Source organism: Sturnus vulgaris, chromosome 11 (genome assembly GCF_052056855.1).
Source record: "Sturnus vulgaris isolate bStuVul1 chromosome 11, bStuVul1.hap1, whole genome shotgun sequence".
NCBI classification, from domain to species: Eukaryota; Metazoa; Chordata; class Aves; order Passeriformes; family Sturnidae; genus Sturnus; species Sturnus vulgaris.
The window spans coordinates 280,748-304,979 of NC_142253.1; the positions used below are offsets into that span (position 1 = coordinate 280,748).

General features: G+C 52.2%; 1 protein-coding gene across 2 annotated transcripts in view; it reads left to right on the forward strand.

The window, feature by feature from the left end:
- Nucleotides 1–7,398: 7,398 nt before the first annotated feature.
- Nucleotides 7,399–24,232, forward strand: part of PLXND1 (plexin D1) — a 68,695-nt gene continuing 51,861 nt past the window's right edge. For both annotated transcript variants that reach the window (XM_014874095.2, XM_088171209.1), the window contains exon 1: nt 7,399–8,751. In XM_014874095.2, the coding sequence (XP_014729581.2) occupies nt 7,399–8,751 (1,353 nt within the window). The remainder of the gene's footprint in view (nt 8,752–24,232) is intronic.

The following is a 24,232-nucleotide window of genomic DNA, read 5'->3' on the forward strand; positions in this document are numbered from 1 at the left end:
TTTAGCTGCCTGGCCTGAAAGGACTTGCTGTTAGGGAGGAGAAAGGTCCCATATTTCATGGCACATCCTAAAGGCACCTAATGAAATGCATGTTTTCCCATTGTGCCCCCTGACAGATTCTTGGTCCTCAGGCCAGCATTTAGCAGGGAGGAGTCAAACAGCGCTGGGCTAGGGCTGACCCCAACAGACTGGGAGGGAGGCTGACCCAAGTCCTGCCCTGGCTGGAGGTTGTGCTGATGGTTGCAGGAGGTGAGAATCCCAGGTTTGGATCGTGGAGGAGACAAAAGCTGACACACCCAAATCTGACCTGATGTTGTGTCTCAGGATTTGTCTCATTCCAGCCTTGGGTGAGCAAACCCTGGCGATCCACAGCTCAGCTGGAGAGGCAGAGGAGCTCAGCCAGGCTGTCACCTTCAGTGCAGCACCTGCAGCTCGCCAGTCCTTGCTCCTTACTAGAACTCATTCTTGCACTCCAGACAAACACTGCGAAGTGAAGGGCTGCTGCCATTGCCCAGCCCTTTAATTTGCTGGAGGTTTCACTGCACCCTGTGTGAGCAGTGTCACTTGCATGGTGCTTGGAAAGATTGCAGAAGGATTTGTATGAGTCTTTCTACCCCTTGTAGAGCAGAGTAGGCTGAGAAAAGGGACACTAGAGACAGCCACAACTCCTGAAATACACTGCATAGCTGTGTACAATGTGATAGATGTGAAATAGCACAAGCACTACTGCTTAGACAGAAAGACAGAACAGCTGAGTTGGCATTCAAGTGATAAAAGTACCCCAGTCTCTAAGTGTGTGGTTCTTATAGTTTAAAACAGAGTGTTGAAAGGTAGTTTTTACTACTTAGGTAGTTTGATTGCCTTTTCCACTCTCCTCAGGCATATCAGCTGTGGTTGCTTCATCTCCCTTGGCTTTTTTACCACTGCTTCTGCTCAGTTTCAGGGTACATTCAATGGTGGGTAAAATACTTTGGGTGCACATTCCCCTGGGTTATCTGGATAAAAAACTGGTTTCAAGTGTATAAGGATTCATGTGACTGTTTCCATCAGCACACTGTTAACATCACAAATTTTACATTCTTGAATACATATCTGTGCACAGAAACATGTGGATTGTGCAGGGACAGTATATTTATTTGCAAGCTGAACTAGAACTATCTGAGAACTCTCCTTCTGTGCTACAAAATTCAAAATGCAACCAAGTCCAGCACGGGGCTTGCTGACATTTTGAATGTGTACATGCCCACAGGTCGTTTTTATACATGTATGTGTTTGTGTGAGACTTCTGACACATCTCTAAGATTAATTAATGTGTTTCCTGTACCTGAGCAATGTGGAAGCTTTTAAAACTGTTGGAGTCACCAGGGAAGTGTTGAGAAGGAGATCACACTGTCTGCATACAACATATCCAAAACCAAACAAGCCAGCTCAGTGCAACATGATATATCTTTTAAAGCAACATGAAACATTAACTAAAATGTTTAGGATTGTGTTAAGCCATACAAAACAAATAATAAGTTTACAATTAACCACATTTAACCCCTTCACTTCAAAGCACAAAATGAGCATCAACACTGAAGGCTCAATAAGCTCAGTGAACATGGGAGAGAATAGCACTGAAGCCACTGAGGTAAGTCAAATTGGTTGGAATTAACAAGGGTACTATGGGCTGTAATAATATATTTACAGCCTGATGATTATGCTGTGGGAAGGAAGGGGATTAAGTTCCTGTTTAGTTTAGGCTGCATTTTAGTGTAGCCTGTTCTTCAGTACTACACAGTTAAAAATGTGGTCTGTCAGATCCCACTGACATATTTTGGCAATAGATATATCCTCTAATTGAAAGCAATTGTTGTGTTGTAAGTTTCCCCTTTTCCCATTTGTTTTGGTTAAGGAGTAGTGGTGGCCTGTCTACTTAAACACGTATTGAGCAACTGCTCACGGGGAAGTTAGCATATTGCAGAGCATGCAGCACGATCCTGCCTGACTTCATAAGGAAAACTTCCTCCAGGCTTTGGTGGAGGATGTTTGAACAAAGCTGCTAGGATCAGCCTTGCTGGTTGTTGTTGCAGGGCTTTGCTGTATGGGTCAGCTGGGGCTGCCATGTGTGAACCCTGGGGTAGGAGTCAGGCTCCCTTCCAAGGCAGCCAGGCTTTGTTTTGAGCAATCAGCATGGCCTCTCCTGGGAATCCCATGAGGGGATGCTCTGCTTTATGTTGGATTTGCCTCCTTTGCTGGGAGCCAAGTCGTGCATCCTACGTGGCTGGCAGGCAGTCAGGACACGCAGGGCCTGGCACAGATGGGACAGGGATGGCCCCTGTTGTGCCATCATGCTGTGGGCAGTGCCCCACAGCTCTGGGGGCTTAACGAGCCCCTGCTCGACACTAGCCCAGGCAAAACGTGTGAAAACCATTGCTACCCACAGAAACCCTCTAAGGCTGGTGCTGGCTGGACCCAGGGCCCTGCTGTGCCATGTGCACCTGCAGCCCTGCCTGCCTGAGATGCCCACGTCTCATTAAGGGACAGGTATGGATGAGAGACTGTCAGTGTAAATGGGTGGAAGGGACTGTGTTCACCTGGACACCACCTCAGCACAGACTGAGCTTCCCACAGATCAGGACTGGAGTTGCATTTGAACTCATGAGCCACATCTCCAGCCCTGACCTGTGTGAAGCTGGGATAAGTGAGTGCTGAGTCCTCCCTAAGCCTCTCAGGAAAATAAAAGCAACAGGTCACCAAGGGGGTCTGGGGAAAACTGGGAAAACTGCTGCTTTTGCATGCAGTGAGGGCCCAAGTGGTGAAAGAGCTTCTGTCCACCCACAGGGCCCAGGTCAAACCCAGCACAGGCTTCCAAAGACATGTTTTACTGCCTTATGATAAACCTCCCAGCCCAGAAAGTCCTGGCATTATTGTGTGTGTGAACTTTCACCATCACCGAATCTGTCATTAACCCAGAAAGAAACCTTTCTGTGCTCACAGTCTCTGTCTGCACGGCTCCTCTCAGGAGGCACATCCCTCATGGTGAACACGTCAGCAGGCTGCATGCTGCAGACAAGGTTATGACTGCATTACACATCCTGAGGAGAGCAAGGCTCTATATTACACTGGGAAAGGCTCCTCGTTGAAAACAAAGAGGATCAAGGAAAAAAGGGCTGTTTTTACTCAGAAAGTGGCTGAGGTCCCCATAAATCCCTCTCACCCTTGCTCAGACAGGGCTGGAGGCCAGCAGCATGGTGGCAGCAGAGCGTGCTGCCCTGCAGTTCCTGTCACAGCGTCTGCAGCGGAGCCTGGGACCACACCGGAGCATGTGCTCAGATTAAAGGACGCTGGGGAAGTGACTTCGCCCTAGTCTCTCTGCTAAGCTCCTAGCAGACTCCCAGTGTGCTAAATCATTAGTAAAAACAGTAATGGCAGTCTGGCCTCATCCATGAGCAGTGCCTGCAATACAGATTAATAACAATAAAATGGGGTCTCGGTCCATGCACATCCAAAAATACACCGAGGATTGCTGATCAGTCTATTTCCAAGCCCACTTAGTCCTGAGTGCCCCGAAGTGCCTGAGTGAGCACTTGCCGATGTATCCAGCCTGATGATTCAGGAGACTGAAAACTGACAGCATCAGGGCAGGCTAACAGGCATGCTGGAGACAATCTGCTAAGTGTGGTACCAGGGAACAGCTCTAGCTCAGGCAACCATTTCTCTGTGTCCAAGTGGCTCTTTGTTCAGAAATGCTGCTTTGGGGACAGCTTTGTTCTGGTTGTCTCTGGCCTGGGACAGTGGAGACCAAGGGGACCACTCCACTTTCTCCTACCTGTTACCTTCTTCTGTTGGATAACCACGCATGGCCTCTGAAGGATGGGTCTCTGCGTGGCCATCATGGCATGGGGAGAAGACAGGGACTGGACCCTTGCTGTGATGCAATGCAGCTGTGCAGTGCAGGTTTCCATCAGTGCAGGTTTCTGAGAGGGAAAGTAGGCGGCTAAAGAGATTCAAAATATGTCTGTAAGTGTGAATTCACCTTGTAGTCGGCTGCTAACCTGCTCTGCAATCATATAGAAATGACCCAAATTGCACAAGGAAGGCCAGGGAGTAAAGGAAATGAGAAAAAAGGAGACTGGCTGCCTGAGTCAGAGCAGAAGCACCTTCTGACCCACTGCACTGCCAGAGCTCTCCCATAGCAGCTCTGGGGTGCTAGCTCCTCTGTCAAGGTGCCCTGTAAGCCTTCTGTGGTGTCTGACCCCGGGCTTTTCTCTGCAGGGCCATGCGGGGCAGAGGAGGGCAGTGCCCCGTGTGCCAGCATGTGCTGCCTGGTCACTGCTTCCCGATGCACTCCGTGTCCAACACAGAGACATGAAGCCTCTTCTCTTCTCTTCTCTTCTCTTCTCCTCTTCTCTTCTCTTCTCTTCTCTTCTCTTCTCTTCTCTTCTCTTCTCTTCTCTTCTCTTCTCTTCTCTTCTCTTCTCTTCTCTTCTCTTCTCTTCTCTTTTCTCTTCTTCTCTTCTCTTCTCTTCTCTCGGGTCCCTGGGGTGCCAGTGGTCCTGCATGCCTGCCTGGTGAGCAGCTCCCCTGCTCTGCCCTGCCCTGGGCAGCCGGTGCAGGGCCAAGAGCTGCCCCTGCTGCAAGGGTGAAGTCCTTCCCAAATCCACAGGGCACTCTGCACCTCATAGATAACCCCTGCTAAATAAATAGATGTTTATACCCTCTGTATTAAAGTGATGAAATCCAGGGGTTTGGCAGTGTTGAGTCAATATAACCTGAGTAATTGCATGAGTAACTCATGTTTCCCCTAAAGGGAAAGTGTTCTTGTGTAAATATATTTATCAATAATTAAAGCAGTTCTGAGTTCTTGTGTGCACAGCCCCTCTCCCCCTGCCCCAGCTGAGAGGTTGGTATCCTCAGACCTGCACAGGAGTCAAAGAGGAAGGGATTTTGTGGGGGGTGATGCTCTATGGCAAGAGGTTCGTGGTTTATTTTTGACCTTTTCGTCTTTCTGAACAAAAAATAATGGTGAGATCTGTGTATGAGAGATTTAAAAACCTCTACTACTCCATTAGGAGCATTATCCTGAAATACTCACTGGAGCTTATAACAGCCCAGATAATAGGGGTGGGAAATCATTTCTGGAAAATATTCCCCTCAAAGCATCTTACCAGAAAATTGTTTCCTAACAACAACAATAGCAATAAAATCTTTGTCAAATAATCCTTCAATACCACAAATATTTTGTCTTTAATTGTATCAGTTTAGATAAATGCTTGGCATAGGCAATAGGAGCCAGAGTTCCTGGGGATTTTTTTCTGACAGAGCCAGTACTGGATACCTTTGGGTAAGTCACACATTTTTCAATGTTCTTTGGCCTATTTTTTTTTTTTAATTCACTGTAATCTGGAACCTAATTTGATATGCCTTAAAAGGCTGATTTCACATGGAAGATGCTCTGCTATCAGGGTAAGCAGCCATAAGAAATCCTAAAATAGGCAGATTAAGGGTTTGGGATCATGGGGTTTTATTTCTATGCAATTAAAGACATGATCACATTTAAAAATTGCTAACTTGTAGTTTAAGAAAAAAAAGCCACTAACAACTGGGAGTCTCACATTTTAAAACAGCTAATAATTCTTAATTAAGGATATGATTAGCAGAGACAATGAGTTAGATAGCAAGAAAGCACAGCATTTAATTCAATGCAGATTTTCAGTGGACATGGCATGGCCAAGGCAGTTGTGTATTAATTAGTGCTATGAAGAGGGTGAGGAGACAGGAAGGGGAAAGGAAAATTGGCAGGTGTAGAAATGAGATTAGACAACAACAGAGGATTTTTCTCTCCAGAACAGAAGTCGTGCAGAATCCCCATCAGCCTCACTAGCATGTTTTGTATAACTAAAGTTCCATGCCCCAGGAACGGGCAGGGGACTAAGGCACAGCCAGGGGAGAGGGAGCACAGCTCTCCAGGGCTTGCCTGTGCAGCATTTCCAGGCAGCTGTGACCAAACGCCAGCCTCCATTTCCCAGCCTTGTTTTAAAGGCTGCCAGCCCTTTATGGACGGTGAGATGCCTCCATGCTCAACCCTCACCGTTATGCTGATACAGCTGCTGCAGCTGCACCGCGACACCCAGCGCTGACTCCCCTGCAGGGCTCGGCTGCTCCGGCCAGGTCCCTGCTCTTGGTGGGAACCCGGGCTGGAGGCAAGGATGCCGTGCCCACATCCCACAGCCACTCCTCTTGCCTGTAAGCTCTGCCAATGCTTCAGCTTGAAGCCTGCACACAGCGCTGAGCATTTCATGACCTTGGTGTTTGCCGTGCGCTGCAGCACACCCGTGTCCCCCCCTGCACGGCGACCTGGGAGTGCTGCCGGGGAGTCAAACCCCCGGGTGACCTATGGGTGTGCCCTGTGTCACGATATTGTGGCAGGAGGCCAGCTGGGTCATGGGCTGGGTGATTGCTGAGGTAATTTCATGAAGCCTGCGGGGAGGGACAGAGATACATGGGCAAACAAAGTATCTGCTGCAGGGTGCGGAGCTCCGTTTACCCCATCCCGGGATGGACCCTGGCTCTCCGGACAGCCTTCCCCAGGAGTGCTCCTCAGTCTCGGGTGTGTCCCCTCACGACGAGCAGTCAGTTGACACACCGGCGGACGGGGAGGAAGGCAGCTCAGGTGGAGAGATCTCCGGTGGGGCGATGATTCAGAGAACGTCCCCTACGTCGTCCCAGTGTGTAATTTAGGAAATCACTTCTTTGGATCTTTCTTTAGTTAAAGTGGCACCCGTTGGAGGGCAGAGGAGACGCGCAGGCCAGTCTGTGCTCCGCTTTTGACGAGTCCTGCGGGCACAGCCGCTCCAGGGCTGGGGCCCCGTCCCCCGCCCGGTCCCCGGGGAGCGAGAGAGGGTTATTGCGGGGAGGATGTGTGGGCTGCGAGGGGGCTCCGGGCGGGGCTGTTCCGGCTCGCCGTGCTGCTCCGCAGCTGGGAAAAGTGCTTCTTCCCCCGCCCCTTCCCCCCCGGCCTGTCCTGCTCGAAAACCCAAAGAAGGCAGAGGAGGGGAAGGGGGACAGCCCGGAGCAGCCCCTCCACGCATCGGGGGACGCCGTGTCCGAAGCCGCCCGAAGCCGCCCAGCCGGCGGCGCGGGAGACAGCGGGAACTTCACCGCACGCACATGACGGGCCCGCGGCACCGGGACGCGGTGAGTACCGGGGCGGGGGCGGGCGCGGGGGCGGGCGGAGGGCGGGGGCAGGGAGGGGGCGCGGCCGCTCGCCCCGCCGCCCCCCGCCGCCCCCCGCCGCGGCCGCCACTTCCCGCGGGCGTCGCTCGGCGGCGGGCGCTGCCTCCGCAGGAAGCGGCCCCGCGCCCGCCCCTCCCGCGCCCGGCGACGGGCACATGCACTGTGCGGCGCGGCGGCGGGATGGCTCCTGCTCCTGCTGCTCCGGTCCCGGCTCCGGCGGCAGGCGCTGAGCCGCGGCCCCCCGCGCTGCTGCCGCTGCTGCTGCCGCTGCTGCCGCTGCTACTGCCCGGCCGAGCCGCCGGCCTGGAGGTGCAGCGCAAGTTCCTCTCGCCCACCCTCACCAACAACTTTGCGCTGGACGGCCCCGGCTCCCGCGTTTACCTGGCGGCCGTCAACCGGCTGTTCCAGCTGTCGGGGGGCGACCTGGCACTGGAGGCGGAGGCGGCGGTGGGGCCGGTGCTGGACAGCCCGCTGTGCCACGCACCGCAGCTGCCGCAGGCCTCCTGTGAGCACCCCAGGGTACTCACCAACAACTACAACAAGATCCTGCAGCCCGACCCGGAGCAGGGCGTCCTTGTCGTCTGCGGCTCCATCTACCAGGGCCTCTGCCAGCTGCGCAGCATGGCAAACATCTCGGCGGTGGCCGTGCGCTTCCCGCCGGGCGGCAGCGACTCGGTCACTGTCTTCCCGAGCATGCTGAACGTCGCGGCCAACCACCCCAACGCCTCCACCGTGGGGCTGGTGCTGCGCCGCGGCGGCGGCGGCGGGGCGCGGCTGCTGGTGGCCGCCACCTACACCGGCTTCGGCAGCCCCTTCTTCCCCCGCAACCGCAGCCTAGAGGACCACCGCTTCGAGAACACGCCCGAGATCGCTATCCGTGCCCTCAACGCCCGCGGCGACCTGGCCAAGCTTTTCACCTTCGACATCAACCCCTCCGACGACAACATCCTCAAGATCAAGCAGGGCGACAAGGCGCGGCACAAGCTCAGCTTCGTCCGCGCCTTCTTGCAGCACGGGGCCGCGCCGCCTGCTCGCCGCCCGTACGCCTACCTGGCGCTCAACAGCGAGGCCAACGCGGGCGACAAGGAGAGCCCGGCGCACAGCCTGCTGGCCCGCATCTGCCTGGGCGAGCCGGCCGAGGCCACTCTCAACGGCAGCGGCGAGACTAAGAAGCTGACCGAGTCCTACATCCAGCTGGGGCTGCGCTGCGGCGGCGCCGCCGACGCCTTCACCCGCCTGGTCTCCGTGTTCCCGGCGCGGGCAGCTTGGCGCAGCCCCGCCGCTGCTCCCGGCCCGGCCCCGGCCCCGCCGCCCCCCGAGGAGCTGCTCTTCGGGGTCTTCGAGCGGGCCGGGGCCGGCGGCGGCCGGGGGCGGCCGCAGTCCGCGCTCTGCGTCTTCCGCTTCGCCGAGATCGAGGAGACGATCCGGGCCGCCCGCAACTCCTGCTTCGTCAGCCCGGCCGCCGGCATGGTTACCGTGCTGGACAGCGTGGTGCAGGGCACCGGCCCGGCCTGCGAGAAGAGGAATATACAGGTACGGCGGGCACCTGCCGGGGCGAGGGGGCGCGGGGAGCCGGTGGCCGGCGGCGGACAGCGGCCCCATCTCGTGTCCCGTCCCGCGGCCGCTGCTGTCGCCACCTCTCCCGAGCTGGAGCGCATCCCCCGCTTCCCCCGGGCGGGCAGTTGAGCCCCACATCCCGCTGGCCTCTCTGCTCTCCTCCCGCCTTCTCGGGGACAGCATCGCTCCCCTAACCTGGGCTCCGGTGCCCCAGTTCTCGTGGGTGCCCTGCGCGGCTGGATGTCTGTGGGCATCGCCTGCCCCACGTCCCGTCCCGCGGCGCACAGCCCTGCCAGGGACGGCACGCAGGCTGCCTTGGCTCCCCGCCTTCGTGGCAGAAGTTTGCCATTGTCACAGTTTGTTAGTGAGTGGCCGTGAATGTTAGCGCGACACAGGGTCGCCTGTTTCCCTTTTCACTGGAAATATACGATGCTTGGGAAAAAAGAGAGAGAAAAGGGCTGCTTTAACGCTGCATTTTTCCCTTCCTCTGGGACTAGTGCACAGCTCGGCTCCATCAAAGATCGTGAAAACATCTGTTTGATTTCAGAGGCGAGATAGAGCATTTGGGCTTGGGCTTCCCTGTGCAATGCCAGTGGCAAAGAGAGAAAGGTTTCCCATGGTAACCAGAGTGTTTAGTGTGGCATCTCCACTCTGTGGTAAAATATGTAGTCTTAATGCACTTGGTTCATAGACCTAGCAAAGTTGAAGGCTTTTCCCTGGTGGCAAAGTACAAGCTGCCTGACAGCCAGCAAACCTAATAGTTGGAGCTAATTCCACCAAGACTGGGTGTGTTAAACACTGGGAGCTCAGTCCTGACATCTTGGCATGGTCACGGCTCTCAGAGGACTCACTGGGAGTCAGGAATCCTATTCAGAGGATGTGAAGGCACCCACAGCTCTTGTTGGCTGTGGCTGATGCTCAGCATCCCTGCGGAGCATCCCGTCAGCCCCGCCTGGGACTGAGCTGGGGTCAAACCCGCACCAGCCTGGGGCTGCTGGAGGCATTTGGGAAGTGAACAGACAGCCTGGTTGTAACTGAAAGACAGTGGCAGAAGCACCCATCACCAGGACTGCTGTGGAGATACAGCTTTTTCTAACTTTTATTCACAAAGGAAAATAATCATGACAAACAGCAGTCTACTGATGTTGAAAGTATCAAGTGCCGTATCCAGCAAGGTATTTAGGCAGCTCATTCATGAGTGCCTCAAAGGAGACTAGGCACAGGTGAGATTTCACTCCATCTTTGGTCCCGGCCTGTCACGCTGTTCCACTGTATTGTGTGTTCCTGGTAGCATCTTCCTCTCCAAGAACTACCTGGGTAGGCAGGGAGGGCGGCCAAGAGCCCGTTGTCACCGATGCCATAAAGGCTGAGAAGGAAGCTGTGTTCCCGAAGGGATGAGCAACAGGGGATGTGAGGGTCAAGGGAATGAGCTGAAATAACTGAGCACTGCCAAGCCATTGGGAGTCACTGGGAACCCTCCGTGTTTGCAGCCATGGTGAGATCAGGCTGCAAGAAAATTTGTTCATGTGGAGAGAGAAGTAAGAGCAGTGGTGGTATGAGATGGATGGGGAGACTGGGCTCTAGTACCAACTGATATTGCTGCTGTGTCACTGGCCTTGAAGCAGTCATTGAACCCGAGGTGCCTCAGTTTCCCACATACTCCCATATTTATTGTTATTCGGAAACCCAACTCGTGTAGTGTCAGATTGCATTTGTAAAGCTCCTTTGAGATCCTTTGATGTCAAATACAGCAGGATATAAATGAAGCATAACATTAATATTCGTTCATGCCTAATATTTCTACACTTCCCATTTATTTGAAACATATTCCTCTAAAACTGTTGACCAAGCCTGCTGGGAAGTCATCCTGCTAGTCAGGAGAGCCTTTTTTTTTTTTTTTTTTTTTGCCTTTTCCCTAACAATTAGATTTGCCAACAAGTTAATAAGCTGTTTTTGTTTTTTGTTTTTTTTTCCGTTTGTTTGTTGGTTTTGTTTTTTTTTCCCAGAGTGGCAGTGTCAAGAGAAGAGTTGTAATAGTGTGTTTCTTTGTGCTGCAAAAATCTAACATCAATTTCCACCTTCAAGACAGTGAAATACTCTAATACGTTTTGTGTCCCAGACCTGGAAATGTAGCAGGAAAATGTATTAAAGCAGCAGCTGGTCTGGCAGAGCAGATCAGTATCTGTCTGTCTTCCCGTTGTGAGCTTCTCTTCTCCTGTTAGTGGGTTTCCAGTTTTCCCATTGCCTGTGCATCACTGATAGGGGCTCTGGTGTTAGTAAGTGTGGCTCGTTAGTTCTTTCTGAGAGTGAGTTTTAATCTCCTTTTGGAAGAAAGAAACCCTGATATTGGCCTGATTCATTCCAAGCATGTGTTCAGCTGAGGTAGTCAGTTGTTACAAGTCTGGGCCATGGGCTGTTAGGTGTAATGCAGTGTGAAAGGAAAATCATTGACCCCTTGTGTGCTCTCCAGTCTAATTGAATGCTCCCCTCCAGCAGCACTTGCTTTGACTCAGCCAGGGAGCTCCAGCACTCACCCACCAGTGAAGGCATTTGGGAGTGGGCACTCAGCACACCAGCCATCCCTGTCGGTGCCCACGGCATTTCTGCTCCGAGCTGACTGGTGTGGGGCAGGGCTTCTCACCACTCAGTGCTGCTGCGAGCTCTGAGGGAGGCTGGCAGGGAATCAGGGGTTTTGTCCCTGCACAGGTCCATGCGGTGGCAGCTGCCCTTTGGCTCCCATTGTGACCATGTGGGATTGGCCACACGGGGCTGTGGGTGAGGCTGCCCTGCTGACCTGCATTCCCCAGGATGGGCAAGGAGAGCCACCAGCTTGGCCTGCAAACGGCCCCTCTCTTGGAATGAAATGCTTACTTGGAATTAGGCACATGCTTAACAGCTTTGTGTGAGACGAGGAGAAAATGTGCCTAGGTCAGGAGTGGGGGCTGTTGGTTCTTCTCAATGAGGGTTGCTGAAAAGTCACATAGGGAGATGAATTCACAGCAGCAGCTCAGGGGAAGGAGGATGTGTGAGGAAAGGATTTAGGTTGGTTGGCTTCTTGCACCGACAGTGAGTGGGTGAGCTCTAGGTTTGCTTCCCCTCAACCAAAATAGTTTTTTATAATTAATTTTGTGTCAAATGCAGCCAAATAGGAATACTTGTATGGAATCACTGTGGTGTTTTTCCCACTCAAAGCCCGTGTGGAATTTGGACTTGAGCCCCCAGAAGGGAAGAGGAGTAGGAGCTCTCTGGAGCAAACTGCCTGTAGCAGTATTTGCAGCAGTGTGCTGACAGAGCTTATCAAATTCTTGGGATGCTGCGTGGGTTCATAGCTCATATTTGAGCTATTTACTCCAGGAGGATCATGGCCCAGTGGGTTTGAAGGTTATGCTGGCTGCATGGCTGGAGTGTGACACAGCTGTGGGATGCTGAAGCCATTATGAAAGCAAAGCAGGCAAGAGCCCATCCCCAGCTTTGGGCTGGCTTGAGAGCCGTGGCCGTGTGGGGCAGCCCAGGAGTGTCCCCCTCAGTGCCACTGCAGACAGAGGTGTGCCTGGCTGTTCCTTTGGTCACACTGCAGCACAGCGTGGTCCCAGTGCAGCAAAGCCCCCACAGTGTCCTCTTGCCACTGCCCCGTGTCTCAATGGGTGTTTTGGCAGGGGACATGGCCAGGCACCTTTGTGTGCACACGTTGCTGTGATGAGCAAGCTCATTTGCGGAAAAGCTGAACTGGAGACCCCCTCCCATGCTGACAGCTGCACCAAGCTCAGTGTCTTCTGTGGCTTCTGCATGAGCCCCATGTCTCCTTAAAACTCCTGGAGAGGTACAGAAAGCAGACATATTCATTAGACCTAGATTTGCTAGCCAGGCAAGTACATCTCTCTTGGGAAATATTTTGGAGTCTACAACTCAAAAAAGGCTGAAAATCCAGTTTGTTTCCTCTGCTGAAAACCATAGGCATAGTGGCATGGGATAATAAAATGTTGCAGCATTAATTCTCAAGTTTCTGGCTCTTGTGGCTTTGTGTCAGATCCTACATGGTCACTGAACACCGTGTTTGGGGGTGTAATGATGAGATACCCACCAGTGAGCTGTACTATAATGGGTTGTTAAATAAAATGAACTCCTTGGGTAGACTATATAAACAGTCTCTGTATAGATGTGTGCCTGGGCGTGGAAATGTGGTTTAAAACCAGTCAGAAAATGTTCCCAAAGAAAAAAATCTCATATACACGTGGGAATATGACAAAACATCTACTTACTGTCCAAATATACTGTGGCATCTCCATGGGATTGGGTTTTATAGGAGCTGAGTTACTTTGAAGTGCTGGTTTATACTAATTTAGAAATTCCTAACATGAAACTAAATGTGCTCTAACCTTACATCTACTCAAATAAATCCGGAGGATTAGCCACAGAAAGGAAACTGGGAATTTACACTTAATTTCTTCATTAAAAATGAGGCAGGAGTTCTTCTAGTAAGCCTAATTTCTGTGTTTTGCAGTGCAGGCTGTTCAGAGTTGCTGGCACTACACCAAGGTGTCGCTGCCCAGGTACTGCAGAGCTGCACCCTGGTTGTCCCCATCATGTGTTTTGCTCTGGCTGTGGGTCACAGGCTGAGGTGCAGCTGCCCTGCACGGGCTGTGGGCGAGGGCTCAGGCTGCCGGTGGAGGGGCCAGTGGGACCCAGGATGCCCCCACGAGAGGTTTAAGCCACAGTGTCAGCTTTGCCTGGCTTTGGACCCAGCCCAGAGCCCTGCCTACCTGTTCTGTTTCTCACCTGGTACTAGTGAGTTGTGGTCAGCTGTTGGTTAGGTTTCCTTGGGAATTTATGTGAAAATACCACCTGCTGCTGCAGTCGGGGTGCACAGAGGCAGCTGTGTGAACACCATCCTCCCTGGGAAGGCAGACTCAGCCCTGTGGGCTGCCAGTGCCCGGGGGCTCTCCCACTGCCAGGGCTGGCATGGCCCTCCTGCTCCGTGCCAGCAGGGCAGTCTCCTGAGGAGCAGGTCCGTGCCCCCGAGCTGAAGGTGGGTGGTGGGAATGCTTTCCTGGGGGCCCCGGGGCTCATCCCTGCTTTGCATCTCAAGCTCAAACAGGTCCCAGATTGCAAATGGAAATTCGGTCAAAGAGGCAAAAGATTGTGTGCCTGGAAACAGGAAGTTGTGCTGCTTTAGGGAACAGAAACTGGCTCCTGATTGTGGCACAGTGCTGGCTGCTCTGGGAGCCCAGTGCTGCTGGCTGGGCAGGCAAAGTTTGCCTTTGCCAGTCCCTCAGCGTGGCAGGGGGCTCACAGGCATGCTGCTGGCTTCTGAAGAGCTCTGCCAACAGCTGGCTCTACAGACCTAGTCATTCCTGGATGCTCAGACTAGATTTGATCCATTGAGCTCATCAAATCCCCTGTAACTAAATAGTTTAGGTGGAAAACAGGAAAACGGTCATTTTGGCTAAAGCCAAGGGTTTTCCAGGGCAAGTGTTTGACTCCCACCTGTGAATGTGAACCCAGGCCCCAGGAGCTGCAGTGGATGCAGGCTCAGCTGCAGGGTCTTGGTGAATGGAAATGAAGGGATTTGCCATCTCTTTTCTGATGTTTCAAAGTTTCATTTACAGTGGTTGAGTGACAAGATTGCCGAGGCTGAGGGAACCTGAAGAAGTGAATAAGGCACCGTGAGATGTGTATGGATGCCCAGGATGCATGGATGCCTGTAGAAACATGCCTTTACTATGCCTTGTAAATCCCAACAGGTTCAGTGGCACTGTTGGGACCCTCTGATGTCTTCTCCCAGCAAGGGGTGGAAACACAGTAAGTTTGAGCCCCTGGCTGTGGTAATTTAATGCAAACACTGGACAAGCTGGAACCTGTGGTGGCTGGAAACAATAACTCAGGTTATAGCCACCTGAGTGCCACCATACCCTCCCCACAGCACCTGAGTGCCAGCACACACTACCACAGCAGGCTTGTGCCCAGCGTGTGCCAGGGGCACCGTGGCTGCCACGGCTCCCAGCTGCAGGGGCTGAGCCCCTCAGCTGCACTTGGGAAGGGGCATGGAGGGGGCGTGTGGCTGCTTCTCTGTGCTGGGAATGGGATGGTTGGGAGTGTGACTGCTCCTCTGTAGCAGGCGTGGGGTGGATGGGGGTTGGCATTCTTGACTGGAGGAAGGAAAATGACTCCAGGGGTGGGTGTCTGTTGCTTGGTGGGTTGTCCCCAGTGCCCTGCCCCAGGGCAGTGCTGTGACAGCCCCAAGCACTCAAAGTCCTTTTGGCATGGTGACCCTGGGTACAGTGCAGCTCCTGTGTTGGGGCAGCATTTTTGTGTGTGTTTCATGGTGAGGAGGTGGGTGCTCAGGTCCCCAGTTGATGTCTCTGATAGAAGAATGGCAGTGTCAGGATTTGAATTGAGGTTCCAGGTGTTTCTGTGTGACTGCCCCACACATCCCTGGGGCCACAGTGTGACAGGGGACCAACAGCAATGTCTGCAGGAGGGATCTGCTTTGCTGTTTCTTTTTCTTTTGGTTTGGTCAGGTGGTTTTGGTTGGTTTTCTTTTTTTTTTTTTGGTTTTGATTCCTGTGGGGTTGGTAAAGAAATTATTTTGTTTTCAAGTTGGGCTGTAACACCCTGCAGCAGGTGGAGGAGGTGGCAGACTGTCTACAGCATCTCTCACTTTGAGAGGCCGGTAGAATTTATTGCAGTTTCTGAGCAGAGGGAGCAGCTCCTATTGCTGACATCTGGAGAGCAGCTCTGCTGGCAGCCCCTGCTCTGACAGAGCGAGGCTGCAGGGCCGTGGGATGGATTGTGCCTGGGAAAGCCCAGATCAGACCAGGCCCAGATGAGCCCTTGTCAGATGTGATGTGCTGGTGTGCAGGGTGGATAACAAAGCCCACCATGACCTTGCCTTGACACCTGCTGAGTGTCAGTGGGGCTTGTCCAACACGGAGAGAGCATGCTGGCTCCTTACACAGGTCCATGGGAGTTGGGACCAGGATTCTCCAAGGAATGGGGATGTGCTGGCTGTGGCATCCTGCAGCAACAGGAATGGCACATGGTCTGATCTGCTGCTGCTGATTCCCGTGCCTTCATCTCTCATTTATCAGACCTGTGGATAAGCTCAGCTTTGCAAGGTGGGACAGGAGGCTCCTCAGCGTGGGCTGTTTCTCCAGTGGGCAATATGATAGGTGTTAACTTGGACAGTCAAGCTCTTTTCCATGTTAGGGGTCTTGCTCTGCTGTGCCCCTCCTCTGAAGACAACGTGGCCAGAGCCACAATCACGAGTTTGCTGCCATGCTCCCAAGGGTGCTGCTGTGGGGGCTGTGGAGCTCTGGTGGGGTGGTTGAGCCCAGACACAAACCCCTGTGAAAGTCCCAGTGTTTGCACCTGCAGCCATGGAACCTAACCAATGCTGTGCCAGCTGCTGGAACAAGGCTGCCATTTCTGGGCCTGAACCACTGGAGGGTTGTTGCTGTAACAAGACATCTGCAGGTTATATATTGTAAGTGGAAATGGAAGATGAATCTTTTAATTCTAACCAGAAGCAAAATTTCCTGAAAGTCTGGATTTTGAAAGCACGTATGTCTATTATTTAGAGGAAATCTGGAACTTGCCTTTCAATTTCTGTCTCATCTCTGTTTAAGGTATTTTGCTGCTGTGTTCTACTCCCTTCTGGAGCAGGAGCCCTTTGGTTGTTTGGTTTTCATCCGCTGCCTGCTGCGTGCTGCCAATATCCAGCAGGCTGTGAGCTGCTTGTGGCCACTGCCATCTCTGGTGGGTCACCTAATTAAAAGGGGCTATTGAAAACCTGACATGTTCCTGAAAATAGCTGTATGTGGAGTGATCATTTTAGGAAGGGAAATTTTACAGTACGATGATAGCACTCGGTGAAGAAGGGGAGAGGTAAGAGATGAGGGGGTTTAGTGGAATATAATTCCAAAGTTGTTTGGCTTGCAAGTCCCTGTCATCTTTCAGTCTGTCTCATAGACCTAGGCATTGTGGTTCAGAGGCATCAGGACTGGTGTGCTGTTGTGTGCAGCTTCCCAAGGCTGGGAACTGCCTGCAGAGCATGGGGGCTCAGGTTGGGCTTTTGGCAATCAGTGTAGCACACCAGTTAAATGGGGAGGAAACTGAGGCTAAATGTCTGCTTGAAGGGACAGAAATCGGTGTCTGGAGAGCAGATACAGGTAATGTCTGGTTTGATGTGTACATGTCTCTGGAATGAGGTAAGGGGTAAAGGATTGGGATGGGTGTTCCCTGTGTATCCCTGCTGGGTTCCCAAGCAGGGCACTGCTCTGGTCAGCGTGGTGGTGGCAGCCTTGCTGCTGAGGTTGTTTAACTGTGCAACCACAGCTCGGCTACACTCACATAAGCTCCTGGAAAAAAGATGTCAAGTTTCGGGAGGAGCTGGGGTTGCAATGTTGTGTCCCTGGGATCTCCTAACTGTAGTGCCATTTCCTGCTGAGATTTGGTATCACAGCAAGCTCAGTGGGTCTCTCCAAAAAGTTTTGGAAACAGCAGTTTCTAAAAATCTTGGAAAAAAAAGTAAAATGATAGAGAAACGGAAAGCCCTACGTGCTTTAACCAAATCAGAGCAGTGCTTAGTTGCTGAGTCCAGTAGGACCACTGATCTGTAACAACTTTTGAAATTATCCAAGTTATGTAATTATTATGATCCTATTTTCCTAATTGGGAGGGGAATGGGGTAGGGAATGAGGAGCTGCAGAGCTGAAGCTGTGGAGATGCCAGCAGGCACAGTGCTTGCAGAGTGATGCCTGGAGAACACCTTTTGCTTTGTTCAGGTGCTGCCTGCCAGAGGAGACAAGGTGTGAGTGGGAGAGCTGGCCACAGGCCAGAGGAGCCTAGCTCACATGTTCATCCTTTGCACTTCTATAACCATTAATAATTCTCTTTACTTGAATTTCTTCTGTCCCCAGCACGAGGTCAGGAGTCAGAGTGGAGGAAGGCTGCACTGTTGGTCCAGGGAAGTGGTGTGTCTTCTGTAGACTACATCTGTATTGCATGGTTGCTTCTGCATTTGGAGTGCTCAGTTAATGAGCACAAGGGGTTTTATTAACCTTTCCGTGACAAGCTTCTTCCGCAGGCTGGGTGCTTGACCGAGGGGTGGTGCTTTGTTTTTTGGACTCTGGTGCTGTGGAGCAGGTGATGCGTGGGGGGTACCCAGAGGGGGACAGCACTGCAGCACAGCATTGCTTCTCAGAGGCAGATTTTACTTGGGATGTGTAAAAGAAGGGTAGAGTTCTGCTCATTATCTCAGGGCTTAATTGATTCAGCAGAACTAATGAGGAAAATACAGGAAAACATTTACTGTAAACTATTGCTAAATGAAATAGATTTGAACTGACACATGCAAAAGACCAGTTGTGCTAGGTAAGAAGCTGTTACTTTAATGGATGCTTTTTTCAGCCCTGACTTGCACAGATATGCCTTCAGAGCACTCTGAGCATGTGAAGTGCTAAGTGTTAGTACTAGCAATAATAAAATAGTAACGACCAAAGATCGAGGAGCCAGACTCATGGTTCATCAGGGACTCTTCCCTGTGGAAGAGAGTCTGAATGGTCTGAGGTTGGTTACTGAGGCCAAACCTTAATGTAAATGAGAAACACAGGTTGAGTGGTGGAGGGGTAACAAGGAAAGAACAGCTTAGAAAGTACAGCCTAAATAAACCAAGTGTCTTTCTCTGACCAGTTTCGATGGGGGAGGTGTCTCTTGGGTTTCTGGGCAGGAGTGGGTGTCCTTGAGACGAGGCACTCGGCTGGTGTGCTCAGCCCCTTGTCCCCAGGGAGTGGGAAGAGGAGCCAGCAGGGGTGAATTTAAAGGACATACAAGCTCTTGCTGCTCAAACACGTGCTGTTCCCACTGTGACAACCCCTCTGGAGCCTGTTTGTTAATCCCTCTGCTTGCCCATTCCTGGTGGATTTGATTGTATAATCTGAAGTATTGTATTTAATGCAGGATGAAGGCTAACATAATAAGCTTGACCAGTCTTCCTGGCGGCATGAAGGATGTGCAATTTCAGTTTAAAAAGTGCTTCTTTTTCATGTTCCTCTGCTTTGAGCAGTTCCCCACGTTGTTCCACTTGCTCTTTCAGTGCCCTGCTGAGGGAAGCACGGGTGGGTGCCAGACCCCTGACTTGTGTGGGGCAGGGAAGGGGAACCCATGCTGGGGCTGCCAGGGCTGGGAAGGGTTTTGGGGGAGGGCTGTGCAGGTCCTGCCGGTCCCCTGTCCACATTGCCTTCAGCTTTCTTCTCCATTTGGGGTCAGCATGACACGGTTGGGGCTGATGGAGTGATGGTGGCCACGAGCTGTGGCTGGAGGAGGGAGCAGAGCAGACTTAGAAGGGAATCAGGCTGTCAGCTGCAGGCACCCAAGTGTGGTGACACTGCTGGGGCTGGGGCTGCAGCCTCTGAGGACTCACAGCAGATGGTTGGGTGGCGAGAGGGACCCGTGGTTGTTCAAGCAGCTGTCAGGCTTTCACTGCAGCAGCGTGGCTGTGCCTGCAGCCCAGCAGTGCCTGGTCCTGTCCCGGTCTCTGTGTCCTCCTGCTCAGGAGGGCTCTGGCAGGCAGCAGCCGTGCTGTCTGCCCAGGGCTGCCACTGCCAGAGCAGCAGATGGAGCTTGGGTTTTGCCCTCTGAGATGGTCTGGGACACTGAGAGCCTCTGCCAGAATTCACACTGTCACACCTCTGGTGGTTTGAGGTCTGTGGCTGCTGCTGCTGAGCTGCAGTGGTTTGGCCCCAGCCAGCCGTGCCTTTCCCCAGGCATTAGTCCTGTGCTTGTCCTTCTGGCAGTCCTCTGTGCTCTGTCCCCTTCCTTACCCCAGCACCAGTCCCACGTGAGGCTGCCAAGAGTGAAATTCAGGAGCTGGCAGGAAAGAAGGATTTGGAAGAGTAGAGGGAGGGAAGAACTGAGTCTTTTTTAAGAGTGATAGCTCCCTACAGGCACAAGGTCCAGGTGGCTGCTGGGAGCAGAAGGATTTTGGGATAGACCATTACTGGTGTCACATTAGTGGCTCACAAAGTACCCTAGCCCAGGGCTGGCATTGTGCAAACGGGCAAAACACAGCAAAATTGCTGCCTCCTCTCTTGAGGAATTTGTGGTCTAAGCAAACAGTGAAACCAGAGTGCAAGTCTCACTTTAAGCCTTTTTTTGTTTTTTTTAAGAATATCTGCTGCGCTGCATGTATCCTGTGCTGTTGGTAATTCTTGAGAAAAAAATTGTCCGGAGGTTCTCAGCCACAAGTGCACATGGATTTGCCTCCTGTTGCCTAAAAAATATAATGGGAAGTCTGAGGAGCTCTGTGCTAATGCCTGCCCTTGAGCAGCACTGCAGCTGGAGACTGCTTACATCTCAAGTGCCTCAACAGTGGAGTCCTCTTCTGAGGATGACATTTTCCTCCAGGCATCCCAAAAAGCCTGGTTTTGACAGGTCTGGTTGCGACACTGCAGCAGATAAATGAGTGATTGTGTGTACAAACTGCTGGGGGACAGGGGAGCTCGGGGGGAATGCTGGGGGTGTGTGGCTGGTCTGGGCTCTGCCTGACACAGAGCAGGGCTTGTACTTTCCCTTAGCATAATGCAGCCAGGCTGGCTTGGCATCGCTGGCTTTGTCCACTCTCCTATGCAATATTTCCCCTGGTTTTTAGCCTCTCTCTGCTGTTCAGTGCGAGTCTGTGTCCTGCTATTCTCTTCAGACACTATCCCGATTATTCTGATTATTCTCTCTGCAGTCAGAAATTTCCCTGAGTCATACCTAAATGTTAATAAAAGCCTAATGGTTTATGTTAAGGAAGGCAAGAGATAAAACTAGAGCCCTTTTATCACAGCTTTTAATGGCCTGAAAATGTCAGTTGTGTGGGAGCAGCTGCCAAATTTTGAGCCTATGAAGATGATGGCTAAGTCCCACAAATCAACAAGTTTGGAGCGGATTATCCGATGCTGGCTGTGTCATTTTCCCAGGACTCCAGGCATGCTGGAAGCCAACACTTTAATCCTCTGTGATAGGAAGTCTGAAAGGGGCCGGGCTCCCCTTCTCACTCCGGGTTCTGGAGCTGCTGCAGCGCAGCCAGCACGGCCTGGGGAGGGCAGGGGCTCAGGGCTTTCCTCTGCGCCGCAGCTTCTGACTCACAAATTAGCTCCAGCCTTGCTTGAGAACTATTTTTAAGGTCACAAACACAGGATGCAGAAATCAGCGCATTTCATGGTTTTCCTGAGAGCTGTCTCACCACTCCTCTTCCTCCTTCTGTTTCCAACAGACTTCCTTCCCGAAGGGACATCCTGCGTGCCCAGGGCTGGGGAGCTGTAATGGAAATTCTGGGAAATCGCTTTTTATGCTCCTTATAGGCCTGGGATAAAGAACTGAACTCACACTGTGAAGACAGCTGAACTCTTGAGGACCGATGTGGCTGGAAATCTTTTATCTCTGTCCCACTTTGTTTCTGCAATCGCACTCAGGGGTTAATCTGAGTAACCATCCTCTTAGCTGTGGCCCCTTGGTTTGAATTCATTTGCATCACTTGTGAAGTTCTGCAGCAGCACATATTGCAGTGTGCAGGGGCACAGCAGCGTGTTCCCCTCATCCTGGCAGGGTGTGGGCAGAGCTGCTGCTGCTGTGCCTGTGCCCAGCTTGGCCCAAGAGGCTCCTCAGCAATGACAGAGTGGCAGAGTAAAACCTTTTGTGGGCAGGAGGTTTCAGATCTAAAATCAGCCCACAGTTCTGTGAGTTACTGAGTACCCAGAGCATGTCAAAGAAAAATAGAGGCAATACAGTAAATGCCCATGGGGTGTTTTATGCAGATTATAGAAAGAGATTGCTTTAGGAAGAAAATGTAACATTTGTGCTTTTCCCACTTCAGGATAGGCCAGCTTGATTTAAGAAAGAGTGAGATTTAACCCCTTCCCCTTGAAGATGGCTTTCTATTCCGTTCATCCAGTGCAATTCCCCAGCTGTGGTGACTGCCTGGTGCCTGCAGAAGGATGTGACTTGACTGTATCCTGTTTACTGTAAAGTGATGGAGCTAGCTGTCCTCCTGGTGCTCTGGGGTGCAGGCAGCAGCAGCACAGCACGTCATCCCTTCTTTGGACCTGGAGAGGGAAATACCATGAGCCTCCTACCCATCCGTTTGTTGGAAGATCTGATGTCATTTGAAAAAAGGTGTTGCAGAGGAAGGATGTGTACAGCCAAAATAAAGCTTGGCCTGGGTTAGAATAGTTATATCCTGTTTACTGTGGAAAACACTTTGCACTGACATGAGCTTTGAAATGCATGATTTATAAACAGGCAGGCGCTGCAGATAAGGGACTTCCCGTGATTTTGGCCACCTGTGAGAAGAATGGGCCATGTCCTTCAGGCTGGCAGGCAGTGAGGCCGGTCCCAGCTCCTGCACAGCTGCTCTAGAGAGGAGGTGCTGGGCATCCCTTGGGGTCCCAGGTGGCTGGAGGTGCCTCTGTGCCTCAGTTTCCCTGCAGGACGGAGTCTTGTAAGCTTTAGGTGGTGATATTCTTCAAGAGTAATGAAGAGAAGATAATCATCCCTAAGACAAGTAAATAAACCCTAGTGAATTTCTAACTGTCTGCTTGTGAAGGAGTCATTAAATCGGATACATGAATGGCTTGCCATGTCCTCTGTATAGCATGAAAAAAGTTGTGTGGCCCAATTACAGGGCAAACATACACACTTAAGAATTTGGGCTGTGATTTTACTTTTTACTAGAATGAGATGCAGTGAAACTGCAAAATACATTTAGCATTGCATCCACAAACTTGATCCTTTTGTCTTGGTCCCCTAAGAGCAGAGCTGCAGCTTTGGATGTGCTGTCCCGTTTGGCACTCCTCCGAGCAGAGGAAGTTTTTCACATCAGGCTTTGTTCCTCTGAGTCTGGCACAGCCAGCGGTGGCCACGGTGTCTGGTGGGGCACAGGGGACCAAGGTCAGGGTGTTTTTGGAGAAGACCCAGCCTGTCTCTGGTGGCAGTGTGGCTATGCTAGTGCAGCAGCAGCGATGTGAGCCCTGGATGTGTGTGCAGCAGCAGGATCCCTGTGGTCAGGGGTAGGTGCTCTTGTGCAGAGTTTGCTCTGCTGGGTAGCCCGTGCTGTTTGCTGACCAGCTGCTGCAGCACACCAAGGGCTGGCTGGCACCCACAGCTCCTGGTGAGGTTTTCTTTAGGGTGCAGGGGCACCACCCTTGCTTATGCACACAAAGCCCCATCGCTTTGCATTCCTTTTGGGGTTTGGCATGTTCCTTCCCCACTCCTCCCCAGGAATGTGTTGCTGTGGTATGGCACCAACAAGAGACATGGTGGTGGCTTGGGGGAAGATGGGCACGAGGCAAGAGTTGCACCCCAAAGTGGGATGATCCTGCAGAGAGATCCTGCCCAATCTCACCCTCCTGTTGCAAAGCCTAAAGATTTTTAATCTTCTGATCTGCGTGGAGAGAGAAGAGAGCCAAAGCTTTAGCCTGGTTCCACTAATGAAATAGTAATGATGACCAGAGAATTAGCATCCAAGCCCTGGTGGAGCCTAGGGAGGGAGGACTGTGCTGGACAGACTGGTGGTCACCTTTTGCCTGGTGGGAACTGCATTCCCATTCCCTGACAGATATAGCCTCAAATCCCTGCATTTATTCTGCTTAAATTCAGACTTCTGTCAGCTTCTGTGGCAGGGCTATCTGCATTATGACTGGGTTCAGAAAGGCATAAATGTGCTTTGTCCTTGGGGTGTGGGCTGCGACCCTCCAGGCATGTCTTGCTGGAGTTTTGTACAGGCACTTCCCACAGCCACGCTTGGGTTGTGTGCAGGTGACCTATGGATACCTGCTGCTGCTGGAATGCCAGCCCTGCCAAGGAGTGTGACAGTGTGGTCACAGCCTCCCCTAGGCTACACCTGGGGTGACACTGTGGATGGTGTGGTAATGGCCCTTGAAACGTGCCCTGAAGGCTCTGGCTGCACCTGCTGCAGCCCAGAAAAGCTGCTGCAGGAGTGACTGCAGGTGAATTGTTGGCAGTGAAACTGTTGTGAGGTTCAGGCATTGTCAAATCCAGCCAAGTTGTCTGAGCAGAAATAACACGAGAAGCTCAGAGGATTTGGAGTGAGGGGTTCATAAATCTTGGGTGCATCTTGGCAAGGCAGAGGAATATGAGGCTTCAGTTCCACTTGCAAATGCTGCTGTCGTGAAGCAAATGCACTAATTAATTTAGCACAGGAGAGTCAAGTCTGTTGCCTTGCTTTTGGCCAAACAAGTCAAAAGCCTGCTCACAGACACAGGTCAGTGACAAATCCTTAGGCACTGCCTTTGCCCCTTGGCAGCTGGCAGTGAATGGACGTGGAGCCCTGCTGCCAGCCCTGTGCCCCACGTGCCAGCCCTTGCGGGACAGCTGCATTTTCCCGTTCCATGGCCCAGCAGAGACGGGCTCTAGGAAGGCAGAGTGGGGCTCTGAGAAGTCTGTCCTGGTGGCAAGG